Source organism: Sus scrofa, chromosome 10, assembly GCF_000003025.6.
Source record: "Sus scrofa isolate TJ Tabasco breed Duroc chromosome 10, Sscrofa11.1, whole genome shotgun sequence".
NCBI lineage: Eukaryota > Metazoa > Chordata > Mammalia > Artiodactyla > Suidae > Sus > Sus scrofa.
Window position 1 is genome coordinate 23,516,392 of NC_010452.4, and position 24,936 is coordinate 23,541,327.

General features: G+C 58.9%; 1 protein-coding gene across 1 annotated transcript in view; it reads right to left on the reverse strand.

Annotated features, from left to right (window-relative positions):
- Nucleotides 1–24,936, reverse strand: part of CACNA1S (calcium voltage-gated channel subunit alpha1 S) — a 64,097-nt gene that overhangs the window by 12,691 nt on the left and 26,470 nt on the right. Inside the window, 21 exon segments of the mRNA XM_021064504.1 lie at nucleotides 5,816–5,899; nucleotides 6,818–6,928; nucleotides 9,179–9,318; nucleotides 9,321–9,336; nucleotides 9,704–9,905; nucleotides 10,306–10,452; nucleotides 10,699–10,751; nucleotides 12,638–12,745; nucleotides 13,075–13,162; nucleotides 13,584–13,632; nucleotides 13,635–13,689; nucleotides 14,910–14,969; nucleotides 15,794–15,923; nucleotides 16,818–16,950; nucleotides 17,524–17,593; nucleotides 18,219–18,312; nucleotides 19,092–19,206; nucleotides 19,876–19,996; nucleotides 21,209–21,357; nucleotides 21,360–21,415; nucleotides 21,939–22,164. Coding sequence (XP_020920163.1) covers nucleotides 5,816–5,899; nucleotides 6,818–6,928; nucleotides 9,179–9,318; nucleotides 9,321–9,336; nucleotides 9,704–9,905; nucleotides 10,306–10,452; nucleotides 10,699–10,751; nucleotides 12,638–12,745; nucleotides 13,075–13,162; nucleotides 13,584–13,632; nucleotides 13,635–13,689; nucleotides 14,910–14,969; nucleotides 15,794–15,923; nucleotides 16,818–16,950; nucleotides 17,524–17,593; nucleotides 18,219–18,312; nucleotides 19,092–19,206; nucleotides 19,876–19,996; nucleotides 21,209–21,357; nucleotides 21,360–21,415; nucleotides 21,939–22,164 — 2,207 coding nt within the window.

A 24,936-nucleotide genomic window follows, 5' to 3' on the forward strand; every position in this document is an offset into this window, starting at 1 on the left:
AGAGAGAACAAGGCAGAGAGGCAGGGGGGCGAAGACCCCAAGGCTGCCGGTCAGGGTAGGGGCAGGGGCAGTGGGTGTGAGGATGAAGCTGGGGACAGGGAGGCGACAGGCTGGGGGCAGGGGAGCAGAAGAGGAGGGAGGACCGAAATCGGACAGGTCCCTCCAAGATGCAGCCCAAGTGTCTGGGGCCTGTGATGCTGGGGCCATCGGGGTGGGGTGGGGCACAAGGGGACCTAGTACTCATTGTCACAGGGGGAGCCACACCCACCGCCCCAAGTCCAGGGGTGCTGGCCAGCGCCCTTGTGCCCCTCAGGCCCTTACGGAGGACCCATCCTCCAGGGGCAGAGGCCCTGTGAGGGTGTCTGAGAACCCCAGCTGATGGATGCACCTCTGCCTCCGCCTGGGAGGAGGACCAAGGCTTCCAACTCGGGGGCTTCTAAAGGGCAGGCGGGGGTGTGTGGGAGCCCTTTTCCCTGTTTACTCTGAGCTTCTCCCTCAGCCCCATTTCAGGAGAAGCCCTGTTTCTGGAGTCCTGGGATGGGGTAGGCATGGTTGTATCTTCTAGGTCTTTGTGGGGAGGAGGCTGCTTCCCAGAATGCTGGTTTCCCCACCAAGCAACACTCTCCCGGGCAGCCTTTACCAGGACCACTGCATCTCAACCCAGGCTGCTATCAGCATCACACAGAGCATTTTAAAAATATATACGCCTTTGCTGGGTCCCCACCCCGGCCGATTAAGTCGGCCCCTGGAGGCTGCACCTGGCTTCGAGGTGTAAATGAACTCCAGGCGATTTAACCGTGCAGCCAGGGGTGACAAGCCCTGTGCAGCCGGGGGTGACAAGCCGTGTTCCAGGCCTGTGCTGCCAGCAGGGTACCACCAGGCACACGTGGCTATTTGGATTGCAGTGAAAATCACACACACTTGGAAATTCATCTCAGTGGCAATGGCCACATTTCAAGTGACCAATAGACATGTGTGGCTTGTGGCTACTGCACCAGACAAAGTGGATCATTGCTCTCATCGCTGGAAATGCTAACAGACAGTGCTGCCCTAGGCTGTTCCCTGGATATATGCAACGATACAAATCAGTATTTATTTATTTATTTGCTTTTTAGGGCCGCACCCGCAGCCATATGGAGGTTTCCAGGCTAGGGGTAGAATCAGAGCTGTAGCCACCAGCCTACACCACAGCCACAGCAACACGGGATCTGAACCAAGTCTGCAACCTACACCCCAGCTCACGGCAATGCTGGATCCTTAACCCCCACTAAGCAAGGCCAAGGATCAAACCCACAACCTCATGGTTCCTAGTAGGATTCGTTTCTGCTGCACCACAAAGGAAACACCAAAAATCAGTATTTAAATTCAAAGTCTTAACGTGACTTCAAGCAAACGGTACTGGTAAGAGACACCTGCTGTCCCTAAAATTCAAATGGTGACCGACAGTGCCCTCCAGCCCTCCTCCACCGAAGAAACTGCTCTGATTTGTCCTGCCCCCCCCCCCACGGACCTCAAACCCCAGGGAGTAACTGTTTGTCATTTGGGCTGTGACTGTGCTGGCAAGAAATGCTGCCTTGAACCCCTGGGCTTTAGGTGCTGGTTCCCAGCGAAACCTGAGCGTGAAAGATGCGCACACAGAGACAGGGAGGGCACCCCGATCTGCCCAGAACCCCATCCCCATCGGCTGTGCCATCCTCAGGCCTGCTTAGACACAGATGGAGCTCTGTCTGTCCCTGCACACAGGGTGAACAAGACCCCCAGCCAGGCCTGCCCCTGACAGTCAGAAGTCACCGCTCCCTGCCAGGCTCTGCCTTTAAGGAGCAGGGGCCCCTTCCTCACAGCCTCCAGACTTGTCCCTTGCTGTTCCCTCATCCTTGGCCTTCTCCTTCCCCTCCCCCACCAGGAGGTTCAGCCTTGGCTCATCGGGGAGCCTTGGCTTTGGAGCTGGTCCTGTCCTGAGCCCCCTGGGGCAGACCTACCACGGCCACTGTCAGAGGCTGGGAAGGATGCTGCTCTTTCCCACCCTCTCCCGGGATGCAGCTGGCAGGTGCTCAGCCCTGGGGGAAAGCTGCCTTTGATTTCCCCTGCTCCTCTCCTTCACCCAGCAGCCACCTCAGCTTCAGATCCTCGGGAGGCTACCCTGGAGGGCTCCATCCTTGGGATCTTTAATGTGGACCTTTGGCAGAAACTTCCCCTGGTGCCCTGCTGCTTTTCTTCCCACTCCAGGCCTCATTTCTGCTCCCCACCTCCCTATCCCTCCTGGTCCAACTCCTGGGCCCCCGTCCCTTCTGGTCCAGCCCCTGGGCCTCTTCCCCTCCCGGTCTGGCTCCTGGGCCCCCATCCCTCCTGGTCCAGCCCCTGGGCCTCTTCCCCTCCTGGTCCAGCCCTTGGGCCTCTTCCCCTCCTGGTCCAGCTCCTGGGCCACTGTCCTTCCTGGTCCAGCCCCTGGGCCTCTTCCCCTCCCGGTCCAGCTCCTGGGCCACTGTCCTTCCTGGTCCAGCTCCTGGGCCCCCGTCCCTCCTGATCCAGCTCCTGGGCCTCTTCCCCTCCTGGTCCAGCTCTTGGACCTTGTCCCCTCCCAGTCCGGCTCCTGGGCCCCATGCACTGGGAACTTGTACTGAGAGACCCAGCATGCTGGCCCTCAAGCCCACAGTGATGCTGGAATCTGATCCTTTGTCCCAGACTCCAGGGCTGCCAAGTGTGACTCCAGGGAGAAACTGAGCAGTCACCCCTGGTCCCTGCCTCCTGGCCATTTGGCCACCCATTCTCTTCCTGCAGTGGATTCATCACGGTGGCTGTCCCTCAGAGTGGTGTCACACCCACTGTCCTGCCTCCCACAAGGATTCTGCCTGCTCTCTGACACCCAGGATGGACGCCCCCCTGCCCCCTCCCCATGCCCTGCCCCCTCCCCACTTCATATTTCTCACCGCCTCGGTCTTACATGCATCTTTTTCCAGTGTTCTGAGTCATGTCCTTTCCTGCCTCCTATGAAACCCTAATAGCTTTCCACTACAACCTCTTCTTCATTTTTTTTTTTTTCACCTTTTAGGCCACACCTGCAGCATATGGAGGTTCCCAGGCTAGGGGTCGAATTGGAGCTATAGCCGCCGGCCTACACCACAGCCACAGCAACAAAGGATCTGAACTGCGTCTGCAACCTACACCACAGCTCACGGCAACGCCGGCTCTTTAACCCACTGAGCGAAGCCAGGGATCGAACCCACAACCTCATGGTTCCTAGTCGGATGTGTTTCCACTGCGCCACGATGGGAACTCCTCTTCTTCATGATTTTGAATTGCTCCTCTGTACTGGCCCCACCTACAGCTTCCGTTTCCCTAAAATGAACTACCTGCAGTCTCCGCCTCCCTCCAGACTCCCGTGAAGCTGTTCCCTGGCCTTCGAGTCACCCTCTGTCCTTAAAACTGGTGCCAGCCCCACGGTCGCCATCTGTCACCCCGCAGCTCACTGATGGCGCCCTAGTCACAAACCCGTGGCCTTGCTTGGATTGAACTCTGGCGGCATCTCCACACTGGGCACCATCTGGCCCCACCCTGGCTTTGTTTATGGAGTGGCTGCCACGTGCTGGAGGCGGTGACCCTCAGCTCCTGGGCTACGTTCCCAACGATAGGCAGCCCGTCCCCACTTGCACATCAGCACCCGATCCTCAGTGCCAGGGCAGAATCCTGGGGATGCCCCCAGTCCTTCTTCCCTTTGAGACACTGAGTGTCCTGGACGCGCTGGCTTCCTTCCCGGAGGCCCCGGCGGCCCTCAACTCATCTCGCTGCCTGCCCCCCACCCTTGAGCCTGGGGGGTGCACATGCTCCCACCCACGTCCAGCCCTGACCCTGCCAGGGTGACTACGGTTCTGGGAACAGGACCCCTCCCCCCCTCCGCCCCACAACAGGGTCTTACATCCTCACTGCCTCCTAGTTCCACCTGCCAGGAGGTGCTGTCACTTCTGCCATTTTCAGGAAAACTCTCCTTGGCTCCACACTCTCCCCCAACTGCTAGGCTGTTTCTCTTTGTCACAAAATAGCCAGAGAGACTGGTCCAGACGGCACCCTGCCCTGCCTCTCCTAAACCACTCAGCCGGGCGTGCTGCCCCGAGATTCCCAGGGCACGTTGGCCCCGATGCCCGAATGGAGCAGACGCTCAGCTCCTGTCTGCCCGTTTTGTCTTCTCTCGGTTTCCCGCATGCACTGGGCTCCTGATTCTGGGACCCTCTCTCCATCCCCCTGCGTCAGTGGCCCATCCCTCCCCTCCTCCCTCCCAGCCCCTAAATACTGGAGCAGCCCCGGGCTGCCCGCCACCGCCGTCTCTCTGGAGGTGACCTCACCCACTGCCTCGACTCCAAGTGCCAGTTCACTCTAGAGTTGGAGGTGAATCTCCAGCAGGCGCAGCCTCTGTGCTGCAGGCTCTCAGATCCAAGCCTGCTCGGGGTCTCCCTTTGCCCCCCAGAGTCAAGCCAGCAAGGCCACGGGTTTGTGACTAGGGCACCATCAGTAAGTTGCGGGGTGACAGCATCCTAAAGTGCCATGCCCCAAGCAGGACCCCGCCTTTCTGCTCCACACCTGCTCCTCCTGGAGTCTCCACATCTCACTAGATGGAAGCTTGGTTTCTTGGGCAAAATCCTTCTCATCAACATTGATTTTTTTCCTCTCACCCTGAAGTCACTTCTCCCCTGTGCAGCTCGCGCCTGGCCACCGCCATCCCTGGCCGGGTCATCACAGTGCCTCCTGACCACTCTCCCTGGGTCACCCTAGTGTCCCCTGCAGCTTCCTCTCAACACAGCCGCTGGAGGGATCCTCTGGGGACTCAAGTCACAGCAGGCTCTCAGCTCCCTCAGAACAGAACCTAAGATCATACGCACCATCTGGCCCTGCCCTGAGTTTCCACCCCGGCTGCCAGGCCTCCCACTGGTCCTCACACTTGGCCCACACGTTCCCACACCTCTCGGGCTGTGGCTCCCTTCCTGCTGCAGGGTGACCACCCCCCGGCCACCACTGCATGCTTCCTGCAGGGCTGCCCTCTGCACCATCCGACACCACCTCCACCCCTTCCCCCCAAGTCTCCACCTGCTGGACTTTTCTTCCTCACACCTACTGGCCCCACCTGCCACAGGGTGGGTTTGTCTTTACTGCTTCTGCCCACACTCTCGTTCACAGCACATCTCTAGCAGACACGGGAGGCACTCAGTAGTATTGCAGAGTCAATGGGTGACCGCCTCCCTAACCCTGTCACCGTCTTTCTCACCTCCTGCAGCTCACCTCCAGATAAACATATCAGAAGTGTAGCTTCAGTCCTTCCACCGCCCTGTTCAAAGGCCTCCAGTGACCCCCCACCCCCGCCCCCGCCAGCTACACAAGACAAGCCCCTCCACTTGCCTCTCAACCGTGTCCCCTTCACTCCTTTTCAGCCTCACGTGCTTGAACTTCTGTTTTTCCGTCTCCCTCCTGGGCCCCTCCTGCAGCAGCCCCGCCTGTGGTGCTCATTCCCCTCTCCATCTCCCTTTCCTGCAGATCCCCCCTCAGATGGTGCCACCTCCAGGAAGCCTTCCCTGACTGCCCCACCCAGCAGGTCCCCCCTCAGATGGCGCCACCTCCAGGAAGCCTTCCCTGACTGCCCCAAGCAGGGAGGACCTCTCCCCTCCACTATGGTGCTGGCATACATCTGAGGCGTCTGCTCTGCAGGATCACAGCCCTTATCACCCAGGGTGCTGGGCTAGAGAGGCAGTGGGTACCCCACAAGTGTCTGTGCCCTGAACAAGCCCTTCAGCCCCCACCCCAGCGATGGCTCCGCCCACTCGGTACTCACGTCGATCTCACTGAGGATGACGTCAATGATGCTGCCGATGACAATCAGGAAGTCAAACACGTTCCAGGGGTCCCCAAAATAGCCCTAAAGGGAGGGGGGCCTAGGATGAGCTGTGGGGGAGAGGCTGGGGGTCCCCAAAATAGCCACGAGGGGAGGGGTCCCCAGGGTGAGCTGTGGGGGAAGCAGCTCCCCTGACAGCTGAGGGCAGTGGTCCATGTCTGAGGATGCAGAAGGGCTGGGCCCGTAGGGGTGGGCCGTGAGGCCACTTTCCATGGATGCTCCAGGGGCTCCCCTTCCTCCAGGGCATAAAGGGGTCCCAGGGGAGGGCAGTGTAACTGGGAGTTAGGAGTCAGGGTCCTGGTCCATACGAGGGAGTCTTTTACCCCCACCCCCCGGAAGCCGGGCCTGGGGATCATAGGCAGACCCAACACAAGGGAGTGGACTTGAGAACTGAGGGCATAGGAGTTCCCGTCGTGGCGCAGATGGTTAACGAAACCGACTAGGAACCATGAGGTTGCGGGTTCGGTCCCTGCCCTTGCTCAGTGGGTTAACGATCCGGCATTGCCATGAGCTGTGGTGTAGGTTGCAGACGCGGCTCGGATCCTGCGTTGCTGTGGCTCTGGTGTAGGCCGGTGGCTACAGCTCCGATTAGACCCCTAGCCTGGGAATCTCCATATGCCGCAGGAGCGGCCCAAGAAATAGAAAAAAAAAAAAAAAAGAACTGAGGGCATAGCACAACACCCTGCCCAGCCCTCAGCCCCCAGGGCTGCTCTTCAGAAGCTTAGGGAAGGCGGGGACATAAGCCAGGCTCAAAAAGGGGCGGTGGCCAGTTCTGGCAGCCTGCATGGCTGAAGGTAGGGGCGGCAGGCTGGGAGGTGGGGTGTTGGCGGTGGAGCAGCACTCCTGGAGGGAGGACTTCCTGTAGGAGGAGGCTGTGGAGGGCTCTGTGGGAAAGCCCCACCCTGCCGGCCGCACCTGCTCCTCCGGAGTCCCGGGACTCACCCTGGCCTTGAATGCCATGAGCTTGAGGATCATCTCCAGCGTGAAGATGATGGTGAAGGCCACGTTGAGGATGTCTGAGATGTGGTCCATCTGCTCCGACTGGTTGTAGTGCTGTGGGGGGCACAGGACGGGCTGGGGCCGGGATGACTCCCGGAGCCCCCTCTTCCTGGGCCCCTGTCCTCCCTTCTTTAATCTCAGAAAACGGAGCCTGCTCCGGCCACGTCTGGAATCCTACCAGGTCCGATGGCCATACCCTCTCCTCCGAAGGACCCCAAGTTGGGGGTGGGGGTGACCCCCATCTGTGAGCAGGGTTAGCCATACACGCACACGTCTGTTTCTGGAAGCCAGGAGGGAGGCCCCTAGCGGGCTCAGGGACAGTCTTATAGGAGTTTATGGAGCCATTTGGCACAGGACCAGGAGGGAAGAGCTCTGGTTCCAGGCTGGGACCACCATTGCCTGCAGGTGGGGCCTGAGATAACCAGGCCCACATGCCTGCGTGTGGCCTGGAGATTGAGAGGCAGCCCTAAGCAATGGCCTTAGCCCCATCCACCTGCCTCTGTCACCCTCCTGAAATCTGTGTCCCTATAACCTTTCCCAGGAATCCCTCATCACTTTTTTTTTTTTTTTGATCTTTTTTAGGGTCGTGCCCATAGCAAGGGTTGAATTACAGCTGCGGCTGCCAGTCTACACCGCAGCTCATGGCAATGCGGGATCCTGAACCCCCTGAGTGAGGCCAGGGATAGAACCCACATCCTCATGGACACTATATTGGTTCTTAACCTGCTGAGCCACGAGGGGAATGCCCTCTTATTTTTTTTTTTTTTTTTTTGTTTTTTAGGGCTACCCCCACAGCATATGGAGGGTCCTGAGCTAGGGGTCAAATCGGAGCTATAGCTGCTGGCCTACACCACAGCCACCGCAATGCCGGATCCTTAACCCACTGATCAAAGCCAGGGATTGAACCTGCATCCTCACAGATGCTAGTCAGATTTGTTTCCACTGAGCCACGATGGGAACTCCCTCTCATCTCTTTTAAAGAAAGCTGACAAAACCCCACTCCTTCCACAAAACCTCCCCAGGTAGAGGCTCTGCCAGCTGCCTCACCCTACTCTGTCTTGGCAGAACTGCTGGACTCCGCTGCCCAGCTCGGGCTTGAACTTGAGCTGCGGCTTGTAAGCCTCTGTCCACCCTGGGCCTGCTGGTTCCATGGCTCCCTTTACAATCCTCCCCACCTGGCAACGTGTAGTTGTGTTGTTGGGAGAACCTGGGATTCCAGAGCCAGGGAGCCTCGAGGTGCAATTCTATTTATACAGGGTGTGCATGGTCAGATGCTTAATTAAGGCTGGATAACAATGCTGCTGACTTTTTTTTTTTGTCTTTTTGCCATTTCTTGGGCCGCTCCTGTGGCATATGGAGGTTCCAGACTAGGGATCGAACCAGAGCTGTAGCCACAGCCTACACCACAGCCACAGCAACGTGGGATCCAAGCTGCATCTGCGACCCACACCTCGGCTCACTGCAACGCCGGATCCCCAACCCACTGAGCAAGGCCAGGATCGAACCTGCAACCTCATGGTTCCTTGTTGGATTCGTTAACCACTGTGCTACGACGGGAACTCCCACGATGCTGCTGATTATAACCTTGTGTATAAAGGGTGCTCATCTCAGAGACACCTGTTCTGTGAACATGAAACCCATTTTTCTCGGGACTGGAGTCAACATTCCAATCAACGCCACCCTCCAGATTTGCAACAGCAGGAGGAAAACAGAGCAGCACTTCGTCTCTCCCACACGGCCCCGTTCTTCTGCCTGGACTTCTCCTGGTTCTAGGATGGCCACAACCATGTGTATGCGTGGGTGACCTCCTTAAGAAAGTGTTGAGCCCCGGAGTTCCCGTCGTGGCTCAGTGGTTGACGAATCCGACTAGGAACCATGAGTTGCAGGTTTGATCCCTGGCCTTGCTCAGTGGGTTAAGGATCCAGCGTTGCTGTGAGCTGTGGTATAGGTCGCAGATGTGGCTCGGATCCACATTGCTGTGGCTCTGGCATAGGCCGGTGGCTACAGCTCCGATTAAACCCCTAGCCTGGGAACCTCCATATGCCACGGGAGCGGCCCTAGTAAAGGGAAAAAGACAAAAAAAAAAAAAAAAAAAAAAAAAAAAAAAAAAAGAAAAAAAGAAAGTGTTGAGCCCCTGGCACCAGGGCCTGCGTCTAGTTCACCTCTTCCACCTGTAGGGCACCTCACCGTGGTTACTGGCACAGAGCAGGGCCAGGAAGAGTGTGCTGGGGCCCCCAGTCGGGAGCCGCCTCCCCTGCCCTGCTTGGGTCCTGGGCCCGTCGGCGTTGGTCCCAGGGCCCTTACCTGCATGCCCAGGCAGATGGTATTGAGCATGATGAGGGCGAACATGAGGTATTCGAAGTAGGAGGAGGTGACCACGTACCACACCTGGTACTGGTAAGGGTTTTTGGGGATGTAGCACCGGAGGGGGCGGGCCTTCAGGCGTACTGCACACACTGGCGCTGAGACACGACAGGACAGGCCGGTCAGCACCCCAGGGCCCTCTCCCCCGCCCCTCCCTCCTCCCCGGGCTGGGGGACCCTGCCTTCCACAGGCCAGGGGCCCCTGTGGGCTGTGGAGGGAAGAGGGTGCCCCAGGAGCCAATCACGGTCCATTTCCAGCTCAGCCCCCACCCAGCCCTGGGCCCTGGATGTCCCGAGGGCTCCCCCTGACCACCGAGTGCACCGCCCGGGGCAGAGAAGGGTTGGAGTGGGATCTGGGCGTCCAGGGGGAGGGCCCGGGGTCACCCCCGCCCCCCAGCCCAAGGGCCCCTGTCCCTGGCCAGAGCCGTGGTTGCAGGCAGGAGGCCTGGAGCAGGTGGCCGGGCACCTGGTTCTTGTTCAGCTCGCAGTTCTTATACTCGGTCTCGCCCTGCTCCTGGAAGGTGACGATGACAAAGCCCACGAAGATGTTCATCATGAAGAAGGCGATGAGGATGATGTAGATGATGAAGAAGATGGCCATCTCCACGCGGTGGTTGTACACAGGGCCCTTGTCCTCCTCGTAAGAGTCTATGGCCTTGTACAGCAGCCTGGGGCGAGCAGGGGGGTGGAGGGGGGAGGTGTGTGATGAGGCAGAGCCAGGCCGGGAAGGGTAGGTTTGGGGACCCGGGGGGCCTTCTGGACCCTCACATGATGGGGAAGTTAGGACCACGTGAGGAAAGGCTGCATTGGAGCCTGGAAGGGGCCTGCCAGCCATTCTCTGAGGATGCCTGATGCTCCCCATCACTCGGCTGGGCCCCCGGTGGGCAGAGGGCCACAGCCGTGGGAGCCCCGGGCAGGCTGTCTCTGGGGTGAGGTGAGCACAGCAGCCCTGCGCACACAGCGTGGGAGCCGGCGCAGCTCGCTGGCACCCCGGGGTGCAGTAGACCAGGCGGCCCGTGGGCACTGCCCGGCCCGTGGCCGTGTGGGCCGGGCCCCGCCCTCACTCACTCAGGCCACCCCTCGAAGGTGGACACTGTGAAGAGTGACATCATCGCTGAGAGCACGTTGTCGAAGTGGAAGTCGTTGTGTATCCACTGGCGGGCCCGCAGCTCCATCTGCGTGGGGTCCCCGTCCTTGTACACATAGTAGTAGCCCCTGAAGTGGGGGTGGGGAGGCCGGGTCACCGTGCTGTGCGCATGCGCATCCCTCACCGCCTCCTCTGGGTTAGGGCGGTGAGCATGCGGAAGCAGGGCAGATCGGGACCAGGGACCCTCCCCTCAGTGCCCAAGGCAGGGGGCCTCTGTGAGCACCTCTCTGGGCCTAGGGACTCAGGTCCCCCAGTTCCCCCAGCGGAAGGGCTGCCTGCCCCCGCCCCAGAGCCCCCCCCCCCAACACACACACTTGCACTCCTCCTCCGTCATCTTGGACAAGTCGTTGCAGCTGAAGAACTTCCCCTGCATTCAGGAAAGAGGGAGACAGGTTGTCATGGAAACAGAACTGAAGGATGGGGTGGAAGGGAGGGCCTGGGTCACTGTTCCCTCCCTGCCAGGCAGACAGCTGGGAGGCTGGGTGCCAGCTTCTTAGATACGAGCTTTGCTGGGAGCCCCAGGCTGGGCCTGCAGAGGGGAAACACATGTGCAGCTGGGGCTCCCCTCCCCCATCTGGAGCCCCGGCCTTGTCCCCCACTGCGGGGTCTCCCCCCACAGAGCAAGAAGAGGTAGTGTCCTCCTCCCCCACCTTCCTTCTCAGGCCCCTGGGGTGGCCCAGGGATGGAGCCCAGTTGGGCCCAGATGACGCAGCTTATCTCTCATCTGGAAATGGAGCAGGCGTCCCAACAGCCCCCCACACCCCAGGGCTGGGTAGGGGCTCTGATCCCTCTGCTGATTTCAGCCCGGGTGGCTTCTCCTTTGATCTCCATCCCATACTGGGCACCCGCAGAATTTGTTTGAACAAAGGGAGTTGATTGTTAGGTCTCAATGTGGCTAAATTAAGTTGGAATCTTTCCCGCAAAGGCCGGAGAGGAAGATGCCTGAGCCCAGGACACAGGACCAGCTGACAGCGCAGCCGCCCCTCCCTGCAGGCTCCTGTCCTACCACCTCACCCTTAATGTTCCAGATCGAATGGACGGAAGGGGACACAGGGGACACTGGGGAGAAGCAGGCAGGCCAGTTTCTGGGCACTTGAAAGCAAACACTGGCTCCAGCATGGACAGCAGGGTTAATCTCCTGATATAACACAGAGGCACGTGACAAGGGCATTACCGTGATGTAAATGCCACCTATACCCCATGTTTGGTATCTGAGCAGGAACTGGGGGTCCGGTAATGACAAACGAATGCACAGAGGGAGCTGGGGGTTGAGGTGGTCTCAGGGCCCCCAGCCTGTGGAAGTGGGGTTGGGGTCAGGGTGGGGGGCCGCTGGCTGGAGCTGGGGATACGGCCACATGCAGAGCGCTAGATGCGCTAGGTTTTGAGGCTAAGCTATCTCAGCCCGGGTGCTCCCCACCTCCAGGACAGTGACCAACAGGACTGGGCCCCCCTGAGGGTCCTCTGGGAGCCCCACCCTGAATGCTCACCCCTGCCCACAGGGAGGGCCTTGTGGGCTTTACTTTTTGGCCCGCAAGCCCTAGTAGAGGCCCAGAACCAAGAAAAGTCTCCGGAGTGTTTGCTAAATGAGTGAGGGAATGTAAGGGGCCGCTTGCAGGTGGAGAATGATCAAGGTACGTAATCCTGATTTAAAAGATGGTGCTTTGGGGCGGGAGCACACCAGGCCCTAGAAGGAAGTGTCATGAATGGACGTGTCCCCAGGTGTCCATGTCTGCATCCCGCAGGTGATCTAAAAGCCAGAGGCATCCAGGGGTGGGCTCCGTGGGGGAAGATAGATTCTCCCCAGAAAGTGAGAGCCAGAGGGGAGCTCCTGGCTGGGAGGTGATGGATACCCCCCTGCGGAGGCTCCGTGTGGATTCGACCCACGCCAGACACAACGATGGGTATGCGCATGCGCAGTGCCGAGGCCCGGGGTGGCGGGGGCAGGGCGGCATTCGTCAGGACTGGAGGGGCGGTGGGTGGTAGCAGGGAGGGTGCGGCAGGCCTGGTAGGTGGACCTTCATCCGGGAGGGCCAGCGAGGCAGCAGGTACCCGTGGTGATGATGCTGGCAGAGCCCGGGGAAGGGGGAGGCGGGTGTCACCTAGGAGCCGAACCCAGACTCAGGAGAGCTGAGCCCTAAGCTTGTGCGGCAGGACGGCTGCCTTCAAGATGCGGGACCCCTTTTGCTTGCGGGGAGTATGGACCGGCTGCCACCTTGGCCGAGGGCTGGCCCCGGAGCAGCAGGCGGGGCTCACCTTGAAGAGCTGGACGCCGATGCATGCGAACATGAACTGCAGGAGGGTGGTGACCAGAACGATGTTCCCGATGGTGCGGATGGCCACGAACACGCACTGCACCACGTGCTGGGGAGGGAAGCCCGGTCAGCACCTCCCAGCCCTCCAGGGCTGTCCCAGCCCAGAGGGCCGGTGGGGGGGGGCGCCCAGCTTGTTGGGGGCAGAGGGGCTTGTGGGGGCACGGCTGCCCAGCCTCAGCCACCTCCTTGGACACAAAAGAGATGGAATGGTCCCAACAATGCTTGGGCTGCGTGTCTGGAGTCAGGCCTGCCGGCCCCATCCCCGCCCCAGGGTCCTCCATCCCTGTCCCTCCCTGGGGTCCTGCAGGGCATGTCCCTCCCCAGGATCCTCCTGGCCCTCCCCAGGGTCCTCCCTTCCCCATTCCTCCCTGGGGTCACCTTCAGCCCTTTGGCTCTGTTGATGGCCCGGAGAGGACGGAGCACCCTCAGCACCCTCAGGATTTTCACCACGGAGATGGCGCTGGACCTGGGGGCAGCCAGGGTGGGGCTGAGGGCCGCCTCCTGCCCCCAGCTCTGCACACCAGCGCCCGCCTCCCCGTCCCTCCTGTTAATGCCGCGTGCGCTCTGCCCCAGGATGGAGGGGCCACCTGCCCCTGGGCTGGACTGGTTGGGGCACCATTAGGGCTTCCCCTAGGGCTGCTCGCAGACTGGGGCACCCAGGCACCAGGGCCGGGGCCCCCTGGCGGGGGGAGGACCACCCCCCCTCTCTGCATCTCCTCCTGGTCTCCAGCACACGCTCTGCCCACTCAGCCTTGTCACTTCAGTCCAGCCAGTGACAAAACAAGGACCCCCGACCCCCTCAGTGGCCCTGGGAGACCCTCCCCTGTATCTCCATGCCCACAAGCCAACAGCAGGTGGGGTCCCGCTCTGGCCCTGGCCCCGCTCACTCAAGGCCCATGGAGATGAGGGACACAGCCACCACCACCAGGTCCAGATGTTGAAGTAGTTGCGGCAGAAGGAGCCCTTGTGCAGGAAGGCCCCGTAGGCTGTCATCTGGGGAGACAGGCAGGGTCCTGGGTCAAGAGGAACCCACCTCGGAGTTCCCCTTGTGGCGCAGTGGTTAACAAATCCGACTAGGAACCATGAGGTTGCAGGTTCGATCCCTGGCCTTGCTCAGTGGTTAATGATCCAGCATTGCCGTGAGCTGTGGTGTCAGCCGCAGACACGCCTCGGATCCCGAGTTGCTGTGGCTCTGGTGTAGTCGGGTGGCTACAGCTCTGATTTGACCCCTAGCCTGGGAACCTCCATATGCTGCGGGAGTGGCCCTAGAAAAGGCAAAAAGACAAAAAAAAAAAAAAAAAAAAAAAAAAAAAAAAAAAAAAAAAAAGGAGCCCACATCTTCTGCACACCTGCTGTATCCCAGCTCAGAGGGGCCACTGTCTCCTCCCAAGCATGTCCCCCACATTGCCATTCAATGCATTTGCCATGGTTTTGTCCCCCTGCCCTGCCCCTGCTCTCTGCCTAGGAAAGTCTTGTCCAACGTCAAGGCCTAACTCTAATGTCACCACCTCTGGGAAGTCTTCTGGACCTTAGGGAAGCCACCATCTCCCTCTGCTCAACTCTTTAGTAATGGCGGCCCTGAAAGGAGAGACTGTCTTGATTTCATGCTGAGCCTGTCCTGGTCCCACTGCCCCCCACAAAGCTCCCCCTCCCCTCCTGGTTCATGGAGGTGAAGGCTGGGGCTATGGGTGTCAGTCACAGACGGGAGGCCTCTGCCCCCACCCCCACCATGATGGTGTGACCCAGGTGATGAGCTGCAGATGAGGGATGGGAGGGCCACGAGTGGGCAGAGCTGCCAGAAACCCCACCAGGTCCCTTCTCTGGGACCCTGGGGGTCGCCTTGCAGTCTCTGATAACAAAGGTCTGGGAACAAATCACAGCTCCTGGGTCTACTCTTAGGCAACTGTGTGGTCGCTGTGGAAGACAGTGCCTAAGGCTTCCGGGCACAGAGGGCGCTCTGCAGAGAGGCACACAGCTGAGAAGGATGGGACCATGTGCCTCCACCCAGCCCCCCGCTGGCCCCTATACTCCAGCTTGTGAGCTGAAGCACCCGGTCTCCTGGGTCCTGTGGGTCCTTCCCTGCTGCCCTCAGCCACCTCCTGCTTTTCCTTCCTCCCTGCAATTCAGCCCCTAAGGAATGCAGCTGTGTAAACAGGTCTGGGTCCCTGGCCTGGAGATGCCCCTCACCCAGCGATCTCACAGCTGTCACTCACCTTGAGGACAATCTCCACAGTGAAGACAGAGGTGAACGCGATGTCAAAATACCCAAGGATCTGGTGACAGGGCAGGGGTCAGTGAGAAGAGGCAGAGCAATGAGAGCATCGTTATCTTCCTCGGCGTCACCACCATCACCATTGGCACCTCATCATTGCTGCCACCACCACCATCGTCACCATGACCACCACCTCGATCACCATCATCATCACCATTGTCACCACCCACATCACCACCACCAAGATAATCCCCATCATCATCATCATCAGTATCACCATCATCACCATCACCAGTACCACCCCCACCATCACCATCATCATCACCACTATCATCATCATCACCATCTTCATTATCAGCACCATCACCTCCATTACCATCACTGCCACTATCATCACCACTATCATCAGCACCCCCACCATCACTACCATCATAACCCCCATCATCATCAGCACCAGTATCACCATCATCATCACCATCCTCATCATCAGCACCACCACCTCCATTACCATCACCACGACTATCATCCCCATCATCACCCCACCCCCCCCTCCCCCCCCCATCACCCCCATCACCACCCCTCACACCCACTCCATCATTCACCATTCACCATCACCATCATCACCATCATCACCACCCACCACTATCACCATTACCACTGTCATCACCTCTAAAACCCAGCAACAAGAGCCTGTCTATGCTGTTGTGTTGTGACAACACTGTTCAGAAGTGTGGGTTGGGCAGTCTTGGCCCTCCAGGGATTTAAACTCTAAGCGACTCTGACGCTTATCCTGGATGGGGATACAGCTGAACTCTGGGCATCCGAGTGGGGAGTGCAGGGGACTGAGGCCTGGAGTTGGGAAGGTGTTGGGCTAGCCTCTGTCACCTGGTTCCTCATGGACTCAGCCCGGATGGGGTCCTCGGCGGCCAGCGCGGCGCTGCTGAGCAGGATGAAGAGCAGGATGAAGTTGGTGAACCATGTGGCGTTGACGATGCGGTGACACAGGACACGGATCCTGCAGGGGCGGGGGGAGGCCAGGAGGCAGGGATCTGGGCATTCACCACCAGCCTCCATCCCTGGATACCTCCCTCCCGGTCAGTGGAGGAGGAGAGGCCGTATCCAGATGGTCTCTGGCTGGACGTGCAGGGCCCGGCCCCACATTCTGTCCCTGCAGTCCCCGTCCCACCCCCTGACCAGACCCTCTCCCAATACTCCACCCCCTCCCATGGTTTCCACCAGAACAGCGGGATGGACAGTCCGCCTCCACCCATGAGGCAGACAGATGAGAGCCGTGAGTACCATAGTCTGTACTTTATTTTTTTTAATTTTTGGTCTATTTGTCATTTCTTGGGCCGCTCCCGTGGCATATGGAGGTTCCCAGGCTAGGGGTCTAATCAGAGCTGTAGCTGCCAGCCTATGCCAGAGCCAGAGCAACGCAGGATCCGAGCTGCATCTGTTACACCACAGCTCACGGCAACGCCGGATCCTTAACCCACTGAGCAAGGCCAGGGATCGAACCCGCAACCTCATGGTTCCTAGCCGGATTCGTTAACCACTGCACCATGACGGGAACTCCCATAGTCTGTATTTTAAAGATGTAAAATGTGAAGCTAGTGAGAACTACAGCCCCAGCAGCTCTCACTGCCTAGTCCTACCTAAAATGACTCTCAGATAGGAACAGCCATATGTAACCCTCTTAGGTGTAGTAACTGATGAGGCTGAAAGCATTCCTCCCCCCTGGACATACAAGCATTTTAAATGGGGCATGAGATCTTAAGCTAAAGGAAAGACTTTCTCATAGTTGAATTGTAGGCCCAGAGAGTCAGGAGAAGGGGCTTCTCAAAGCAGGAAGCAGCCCTCTCTGAGAGCTCCACTGCCCACCCAGCACCGCTGCCAAGGGGCCACCCACTTGTTGGTGGGGCTGAAGATAAAGAAGGCACTGGCTTCTGGAATGGGCACGGCCTTCTCTTTCAGTTGCAGCTCAGCCAGGGGACGTGGTCGGGGGCTGATTGGGATCTCAGGCTCATCTTCCTCATCATCCCCTAAGGGAGGAGAGAGAGAAATTGGGGTGTCTTTCCATGCTCCGCTGGCTTCTGGGCCATGAAGCCCCAGCAGCCAGCAAGCATCAGAGAGCACCGGCGCACCAGGGCACCAGCAGAGTTGCACCCAGGCACCTCCCTTTCCTGTGGCACACAGATCTGGGCTGTCCACTCAACTGCCTGGCTCAGAACCCCTAAAGGTGGGGCCAGAAGCAAGGTCAGGAGCCTTGGCATGGCATGGTGTCAGGGCTGGACCCACCCCCTCAGATGCTCACAAGCTGGAGGAGGAGGGGCCCTGCTTAGGATGAGGGCTGCCTCTGGGCCTGGCTCTGCCCTGATCCTCCGTGTCACCAGGCGGGCCTCTGTCCTTCCTGAGCCCCAGCCCCCCGCCCCCCCACCTATGATCTGCTCCATGTGGCCGGTGGGGCTGGACTGGAAGATACATATGCCTGCAAGTGTCTGTGCTCCTTTAAAACCAGGTCCTCAGCACAGAAGCTGTTCCAGTGGGGAACACAGAGGGATTCCGTCCTGGGAGAAGTCCCCCAGCACGTGCCACCCCTGTGCCAGGACTCTCACCAGGGAAGTCGGCCGAGGGGTAGGGGTCTTTCACCTCATTGACGTTGGATTCAAACTCATCGATCTTCAGCTGTAGGAAAGAACACGAGGAAGATGAAAACCAAAGCTGCTGTTCCCAGTGCTGAACGTGGGCTGGAGGGCACGCAGGTGCCGGCTCACCTAAGCCTCTCTTAGCCTGGGAGACAGGTGCTGTTAAGGTCCATCCATCTTACAAAGGAGAAGCCAGGGCCAGAAAGATCAGACAGGCTTCCTGAGCTGCCCTGGCCCTCTGAGCCTGTGCACCTGCCACCCCTGCTTGTTTCTGGTCCCCAGGCCAGAATCCTGGCCCTCTGAGCCCATGCACCTGCCACCCCTGCCTATATTTGGTCCCCAGGCCAGAACCCAGCCCTCTGAGCCTGTGCATCTGCCACCCTGCTTGTTTCTGCTCCCCAGGCCAGGACCCGGTCCACTTGAGCTCTGCTTCCTCTCCTTGGAACAGGGGTGTCAAGGGGGCAGGGGACACCTGACTTGGGTGTGACGCTGGGACTCAGAGCAAGTCTGGTTCCCGGATTAGGGCATCTGTGGCTCTCAGTGCAAAGAACTCCCTGAGGGAGCTGTGGCCACTGACTCTCCCAGGATGGAGCAGAGCTGCCGTCACCTGGCTGGTACCCAGGCACACAGCCCTCTGCGGCCCTGCCCCGCACCTAAGGGCTCACCTTGGCAGTGGTGGGGATGCCTTCCCCCTTGGGTTTCTGCTCGAGCTTCTTGGCCATCATCGTCTTCTCTTCCTCTGACTTGTCAGGGAGCCCCCTGAGTTAGCAGACCAAGAAGGCCCAGAGTGGAACCCCAGCTAGAAGGTTCTGGGGAACGGGCTCGGCCTGATGATGCCCTCGGCAGACCTGGCCCATGGGCTGGGGAGGTGGGTGGGGCCGTGGAGGGAGGAGCAAGACAGAGAGGGGAGCAGGACAGCAGGCTGGCAAGGCCCCAAGTCAGCCACAGCCAGCGGCTGGTGGGCGGCGAGTGGGCGGAGCTGACTTTGACCTGGTTCCTGAGACATGGGGAGCCTGGTTTGGTTCAAGAGAGGGCTCCACTCTCAGGAAAGGTCTGGACCCCAAGGCAGGCCTCTGTCTCCCTCTTCCTCCCCCTGGAAAGACACTGGAGGAAGCAGGTCTGTGCCTAGAACCTCTCCGTGCATCTCCGACTGGGAGCTGGTTGGAAATGCAGACCCTTCCCCGCCCCAGACCCCCTGAATCCAAGTCAGTATTTTCATACAATCTCCTGGCGGTTCCTTCACAGTTAGAGTTTGAGAAACACTGTCTGGAAGACCCACCCTGCCTCGCCTCCCAGGGGGAGGGTCCCAGGCTGCGAAGGGTTAACCTGCAAACTCACTGGAGCCTGGGACTCAGCACAAGGAAGGGACCCCAGCCAGGAAGGGCAGCGACTCTGCAGCAGGGCTGGCGGGAGGGACCCTGGACCCCGGTTCCCTCTCATCCTGCCCTCCAGACACCCCAGGGGACTTGGCGTCTGCCCCCAGGGAGGCCCCGCCCAATGCCCCGCAGGTCCCGCCCACTGGGCGGTGCCTGGCTCACTTGGACATCTTCCTGCGCCTGCGCTCCTCAGCCTTGGCCTTCTGGGCAGAAGTCAAGCTCTCCGCCTCCGCCAGGTTGTCCACCGCGATGGCCAGAAAGACGTTGAGCAGGATGTCTGGGGCCGCCTGCTAAGGAGCTCTGGTGGTGGGGTCATTGGGGTCCCTCTTCCAGAGCTGCCCCGGGGGAGGGCACAGGCCTGGGGGTAGGACCTCAGGGCAGGCAGCCTGCGGGGGGCCCATGATGGGCCCCCACCCACTGTGGCCTTTGAACACTGTTCTGTTCCGGCCCAGGACTGACCCCAGCTCCTGTGCTGGCTGTGGGGTAGTGGCCCCGCAAGGGGAGGGGAGTCACACAGGCTCAGGGCAGGTTCGTCCCTCCCTTCCCTGCAGGCATCAGTCCCCAGGGGCATGGCCAGCTGTCCTGTCCCGTCTCCCCCGCCCCTGCACCTGACCACGCTCAAACCCCCTGGGTCCCTGGGTTCTTGCTGCCTGCCCCCAACCTCTGGCCCTGACTGTCCCACCACCTTCATGGCTCTTCAGCAGAGCCCGTCCTTCCTGTTCCAGGTCCGCTTCTTCTTGGGACTGATTCATCTCTCATCACCTGTGCTTCCCTGCTGGAAGCACCATCCTGCAGCCGTACCCATGAAGCTACCTGCCCAGTCCTATCTCCCCATCCAGTGAGCCCCAGTGCACCCCACAGGGGGCCTGGGCACCCTGCCCCCCACTGTAAGCCCAGCCCCCTCCCCAGGCTCTGCCTGCTCCCTGCACCTGTCCGGGGGGGATACAGTTGCCGCAGACGAAGAGGATGATGAAATAGATGCAAACGAGCACACCAGGGTAGGATGGGCCGCCATAGGCCATGATGCCATTGTACATGACCGAGTTCCAGTCCTCCCCTGTCAGCACCTGCCGGGACGAGGCACAGAGGGACTAGAGCATCTTCTCTGGGGACTGCCTTGGCTTTTTTTTTTTTTTTGTCTCTTTAGGGCCACACCCGTGGCATATGGAGGGTCCCAGGGTAGAGATCAAATCGGAGCTGTAGCTACCAGCCTATACCACAGCCATAGCAACACGGGATCCAAGCCACATCTGTGACCTACACTACAGTCCCTGGCAACGCCGGATCCCCACTGAGCAAGGCCAGGGATCGAACCCGCAACTCATGGATACCAGTCAGATTTGTTAACCACTGAGCCACAATGAGAACTTCAGGTCCGCCTTGTCTGAAAGTCCCCTCCCACCTCTGCAGCTGCCCCCAGACCTGTCCTCTCGTCGTCATCCCCGCACAGGGTGAAAGTCCCTGTTCTCCTCAACTTCATCAAAAACCTCGCTGCTGGCTCTTCTGGGCCGAGGGGTTTGGTGGTGGGGTCACGGCTTCCCCACACTCTGTTCCTAATGCCCAGGCTTAACTGTGCTGCCCCCGTGGCACCCCTGTCCCTCCAGCCCCTCCAGCTGCCACAAAGAACATGAACGGTCAGGTGCCTTGAAGGACACCAAGTCCGAGCAGCTGGGGTTGGGTGGAAGACAGAGGGTGCGCCAGGTGGCAGGTCAGCCTTTTGGCAGAGTGCCTTCCCGCTGGCAATTAGAGGAGGGTCCCCTGAGCAGTGGCTGTGACAAGAGGAGCGTCTCTAGCTTGGGGCAGCTCCCCAGGGAGGCGGCTATGGCCTAAGGGCCTGGGAAGTCCAGGCGCGTTCCCTTAGGTGGCGTTAGTGAGCACTGGCTGAGCTGTGTCTCTGCAGTAGGATGTGCTTTGTGTGTCCCTCTGGGGCTCTCACTGGGGAGGGACGGGCCACCTTGTGACCTTGGGCTCAGAGATACTGTCAGCACATGGAAGAGAAAGCTGCCACCCACCAACCCCTTCACTCATGCACTGTTGTCCTACTGTGGGCCAGCACTCTGCTGGGGCAGGGATGAGGACAAATAGGACACACTGGGCACAGCACCAGGCTCTGGAGCCTGGAGGAGACAGACAGGCAGGAGACAGACAGCGGATGCGGTGGTGGGGAAGAGGGGTTGCGGAGAGGGACATCGGATCAGAGAAGGCTTCCTGGAGGAGGTGGTACCTGCCTTGATCTCAGAGGGGGGAGAAGCAGGCTCTGGCCCTCTGGCACAGCCTACCTGGAAGACGCTGATGAGGGCCTGCGGGAAGTTGTCGAAGTTGCTGCGCCGCACCTCTGTGTCCTCAAAGTCGTACCTACCCCCGAAGAGCTGCATGCCCAGCAGGGCACAGATGATGATGAAGAGGAAGAGCAGCAGCAGCAGGGAGCGATGGAGCGGATGGAGTTGAGCAGGGACGCCACCAGGTTGCTCAGAGACGTCCAGTACCTGCAGGAGGGGGGCGGCCCCCACCGGGGTTCCTGAGGCTGGGGGGCTGCAGGGAGGGAGGCTGGGGCTGTGGGACGCAGGGGAAGGGGCTGCCTGGATCTCAGGGGGTGCCCAGCTTCTTCGCCATAGCTCATTCTGTCATTTCATTCTGTTTAGTAGGATGAGGGCAGTTTAGCTTCTGCTGCCACCACGAGACTACAAACCCCACGAGGGAAGGACCACTCTTGGCTGTGCATCCTGAGCTCCGTGCCCAGCGCAGCCCAGCTCAGGCGATGATCCTATACCCCCTTCTCTGCTCCCCCTACTTCTCCTCCCCCACTTCATCTTCCTTTCCTCCCTCTCTCTCCCAGTCTCATCTTCTCCTCTTCCCTCTTTTCCACGCCCCCTCGTTGCACCATGGCCATAGCCCATGGCAAGAGGCAGGAGAGCAGTAGAGAGAAGCTGAAAGAGGAAGGTCCCTCCTCTTGCTGAGCCGGAGGTGACCTCTAGGGGGCGGGGCAGAGCGGGGGCACGGGGCGCTCACTTGGTGATCTTGAAGATCCTGAGGAGGCGGATGCAGCGCAGCACCGAGATGCCCAGGGGCGTCATGACACCCGACTCCACCAGCAGGATCTCCAGGATGCCACTGCACACGACGAAGCAGTCGAAGCGATTGAAGATGGACATGAAGTACTGGCGCAGGCCCAGCCCGTACATCTTCATCAGCATCTCCACCGTGAACAGGGACAGCAGCACCCGGTTGGCCACGTCTGCGGGGTGGCCACGCGGCTCAGTGCCACCCTCCCTCCCCGTCCTGCCCCGACCCCCTCCCCACGTTTCCAAGGCAACCTACCCTCCAAATCCAGTAAAACCTGGTGAATTTTCACCATTGAAGGGACAATCTAGATTTCTGAGAAGCTAAACCACCCTGTCTTGGCAAACACACCCCTCCTCTCCCCACCCACCATCCCGCGAGCATCTTAACCTTGTTTCCTTGGGATCCTCCTAGAAGCATGGGCACTGGTGAGCAGCCTCTTGCTTTTTCAAATATTCTTTCCTTGGCTTCCCGGACACCACATCCTTCTGGACTTCTCCTGTGCCCCTTTGCAGGTGTATCCCCTAGGTTCCCCTGAGTGCTGGACTTAGCCGTGTATATGAGTACACGCTGTCCTTTGGGGAGCTAGTGATGTCTAGTGTCATTGGTCATGCCTACCAATACTCTAGATTTTAATTCTTCAACCCAGACCTCGCCACTGAGTCCCAGACCTACTTTCCTTCTGCCTTCTCAACATCTCATTGGGATGTCTCAATGGCACCTTCAATTAACATGCCCAAGACTAAGCTGATGGGAACTGGCCATCTTCCTTCCACCCCAAATACCTGGTCACTGACAGCCTTCCCCATCTCAGCAAGGGGAACTACCATCCATTTATCTGTGTGGGTCAGGAAACTCAAATTCATCTCTGACTCCTCTCAATGGGCAGTGTTCACATCTTGCCCACATTCGGTCGTGGACAATGCATTGGCAATACTTGACACATTCGGGGGCTCTCAAGAAATTGGTTACAAGGAATGAATGGATGGATGGGTGGATGGATGGATAATGGATGGATGGATGATGGGTGGATGGATGGATAATGAATGGATGGATGGATGGATAATGAATGGATGGGGGGGATGGGGTGGTGGATGGGGGTGGATGGATGGAGGGATGGGGGGGGGGTGGGGATGGGGGGGGGGGGGGGGGGGGGGGGGGATGGATGGGGGGGGATGGATGGGGGTGGATGGATGATGGTGGATGGGGGATAGATAGATAATGATGGATGGGGGGATGGATGATGGATGGATGGGGATGGATGAATGGATGGATGGATGGGTGGATGGATGATATGGGGTGGATGGATGATGATGGATGGATGGATGGGATGGATGGGTGGATGGATGGATAATGAGTGGATGGATGGGTGGATGGATAATGGAAGGACGAATAGATGGATGGATACATAGATGCCTGCATTTGATCTGTAGTTTCCTATCTCATTCTCATAGAAAAACACAGTCTTCTTTTCTAGCTCTTTTCCTTCTTTTAATCTCTGCCATCATATTAAACATAGAGTCTTCCTTGCTGTTCTACTCTCAGGCCCTTGGGGTCACTAGCTCCTGTTGGTCATGCTGATCACTCTTCCTAGAGTGGCCCTGCCCTTTATCTGGTTGGCAGTTCTTTTGCAAGCCCATCTTTGGGAGACACTTTTCCCTGGAGGAATTCTGTCTGCCTTGGTGGGAAAGTGGCCTTAAAGGGTGGATCACGTTTGCTTCCACTGGGTGCCCTCAGGGTTTCACTTGTGTGCCCCGAGGCTTTGATGTTCCTTGGTCCTGCCTTTAGGATCCCTGTACCACAAGGGATGTGCAAGCTGGACCCCACACCTGCATAGGCAGAGACTGGATTTTGCTGTTTCCTTTGAGATGCTTTTCCTTCCTCCAGAGCCACCAGAGGGAGAAGCTCCCAGCTGTCCCCGGACATGGGCAGCGAGATTGTTACATCCTCACCTGGGGCAGCCCCCACCCCTCCGGCCCAGGCTCTGTGTGGTGGTCAGCCCAGCCCCACCTCTGCAGACCCTTGGCCCTGTCTCCTGTTCTGTGTGGGTGTTCAGCCCTCCTTTGGGGTCTAGGTCTAGAATGTTCTTGGAGGTCAACTCACGAGCCCCTGCTGCAGCTCCAAGTTGCTTCTTCATTTCTGCCACCAGAGACCTCCTTTTCTCTCTTTGGAATTCTGCTATCATGGCTTAGGCAGTGCTTGGAGGGACAGGGGACAGGTTTCTTTACTCCTGGTCACCATCCGGAGCTCCCCATGCAAGGATCCCCTGTTACAGGAACCCGCTGACTGATCAACCTCCCACACGGTCCACAAGAACTTGAGTCTGATCATACTCCGTTCCTGCTTCTAACTCTTCCTCAGCTTCCCAGTGGCTGCAGTTTAAAGTCCTGACACTTCACCGAAGTGTGTGAGCAAACACAGCCACCGGCTCTCAGTCACACACCAAGTTCTGTGGCTCCTGGGTTCAGCGCCCTGCCCTATGTCCCCACATCTTTGCATCTGCTGCTCTTTCCATGGGAATTCCCTCCACCCTCGACAAGGGTGGGGCTTGTCTACCCAGTCTTTAAAATTCACAGAGTTCCAACCTCCCCTCCATTATTATTATTATTATTATTTTTTGTCTTTTTAGGGCCACACCTGCAGCATATGGAGGTTTCCGGGCGAGGGGTTGAATCGGAGCTACAACTGCTGGCCTACACCACAGCCACAGCAATGCAAGATCCAAGCCACATCTGTGACCTACACCACAGCTCATGGCCATGCCGGTTCCTTAACCCACTTGAGTGAGGCAAGGGATTGAACCTGTGTCCTCGTGGATACTAGTCAGATTCCTTTCCGCTGAGTCACAATGGGAATTTCCTTTTCTTTTTTTTTTTTTCATTTTTAGTCGCCTCACAGCACATGGAGCCCCCGGTTCAGGGATCAGATCCAAGCTGCAGTTATGACT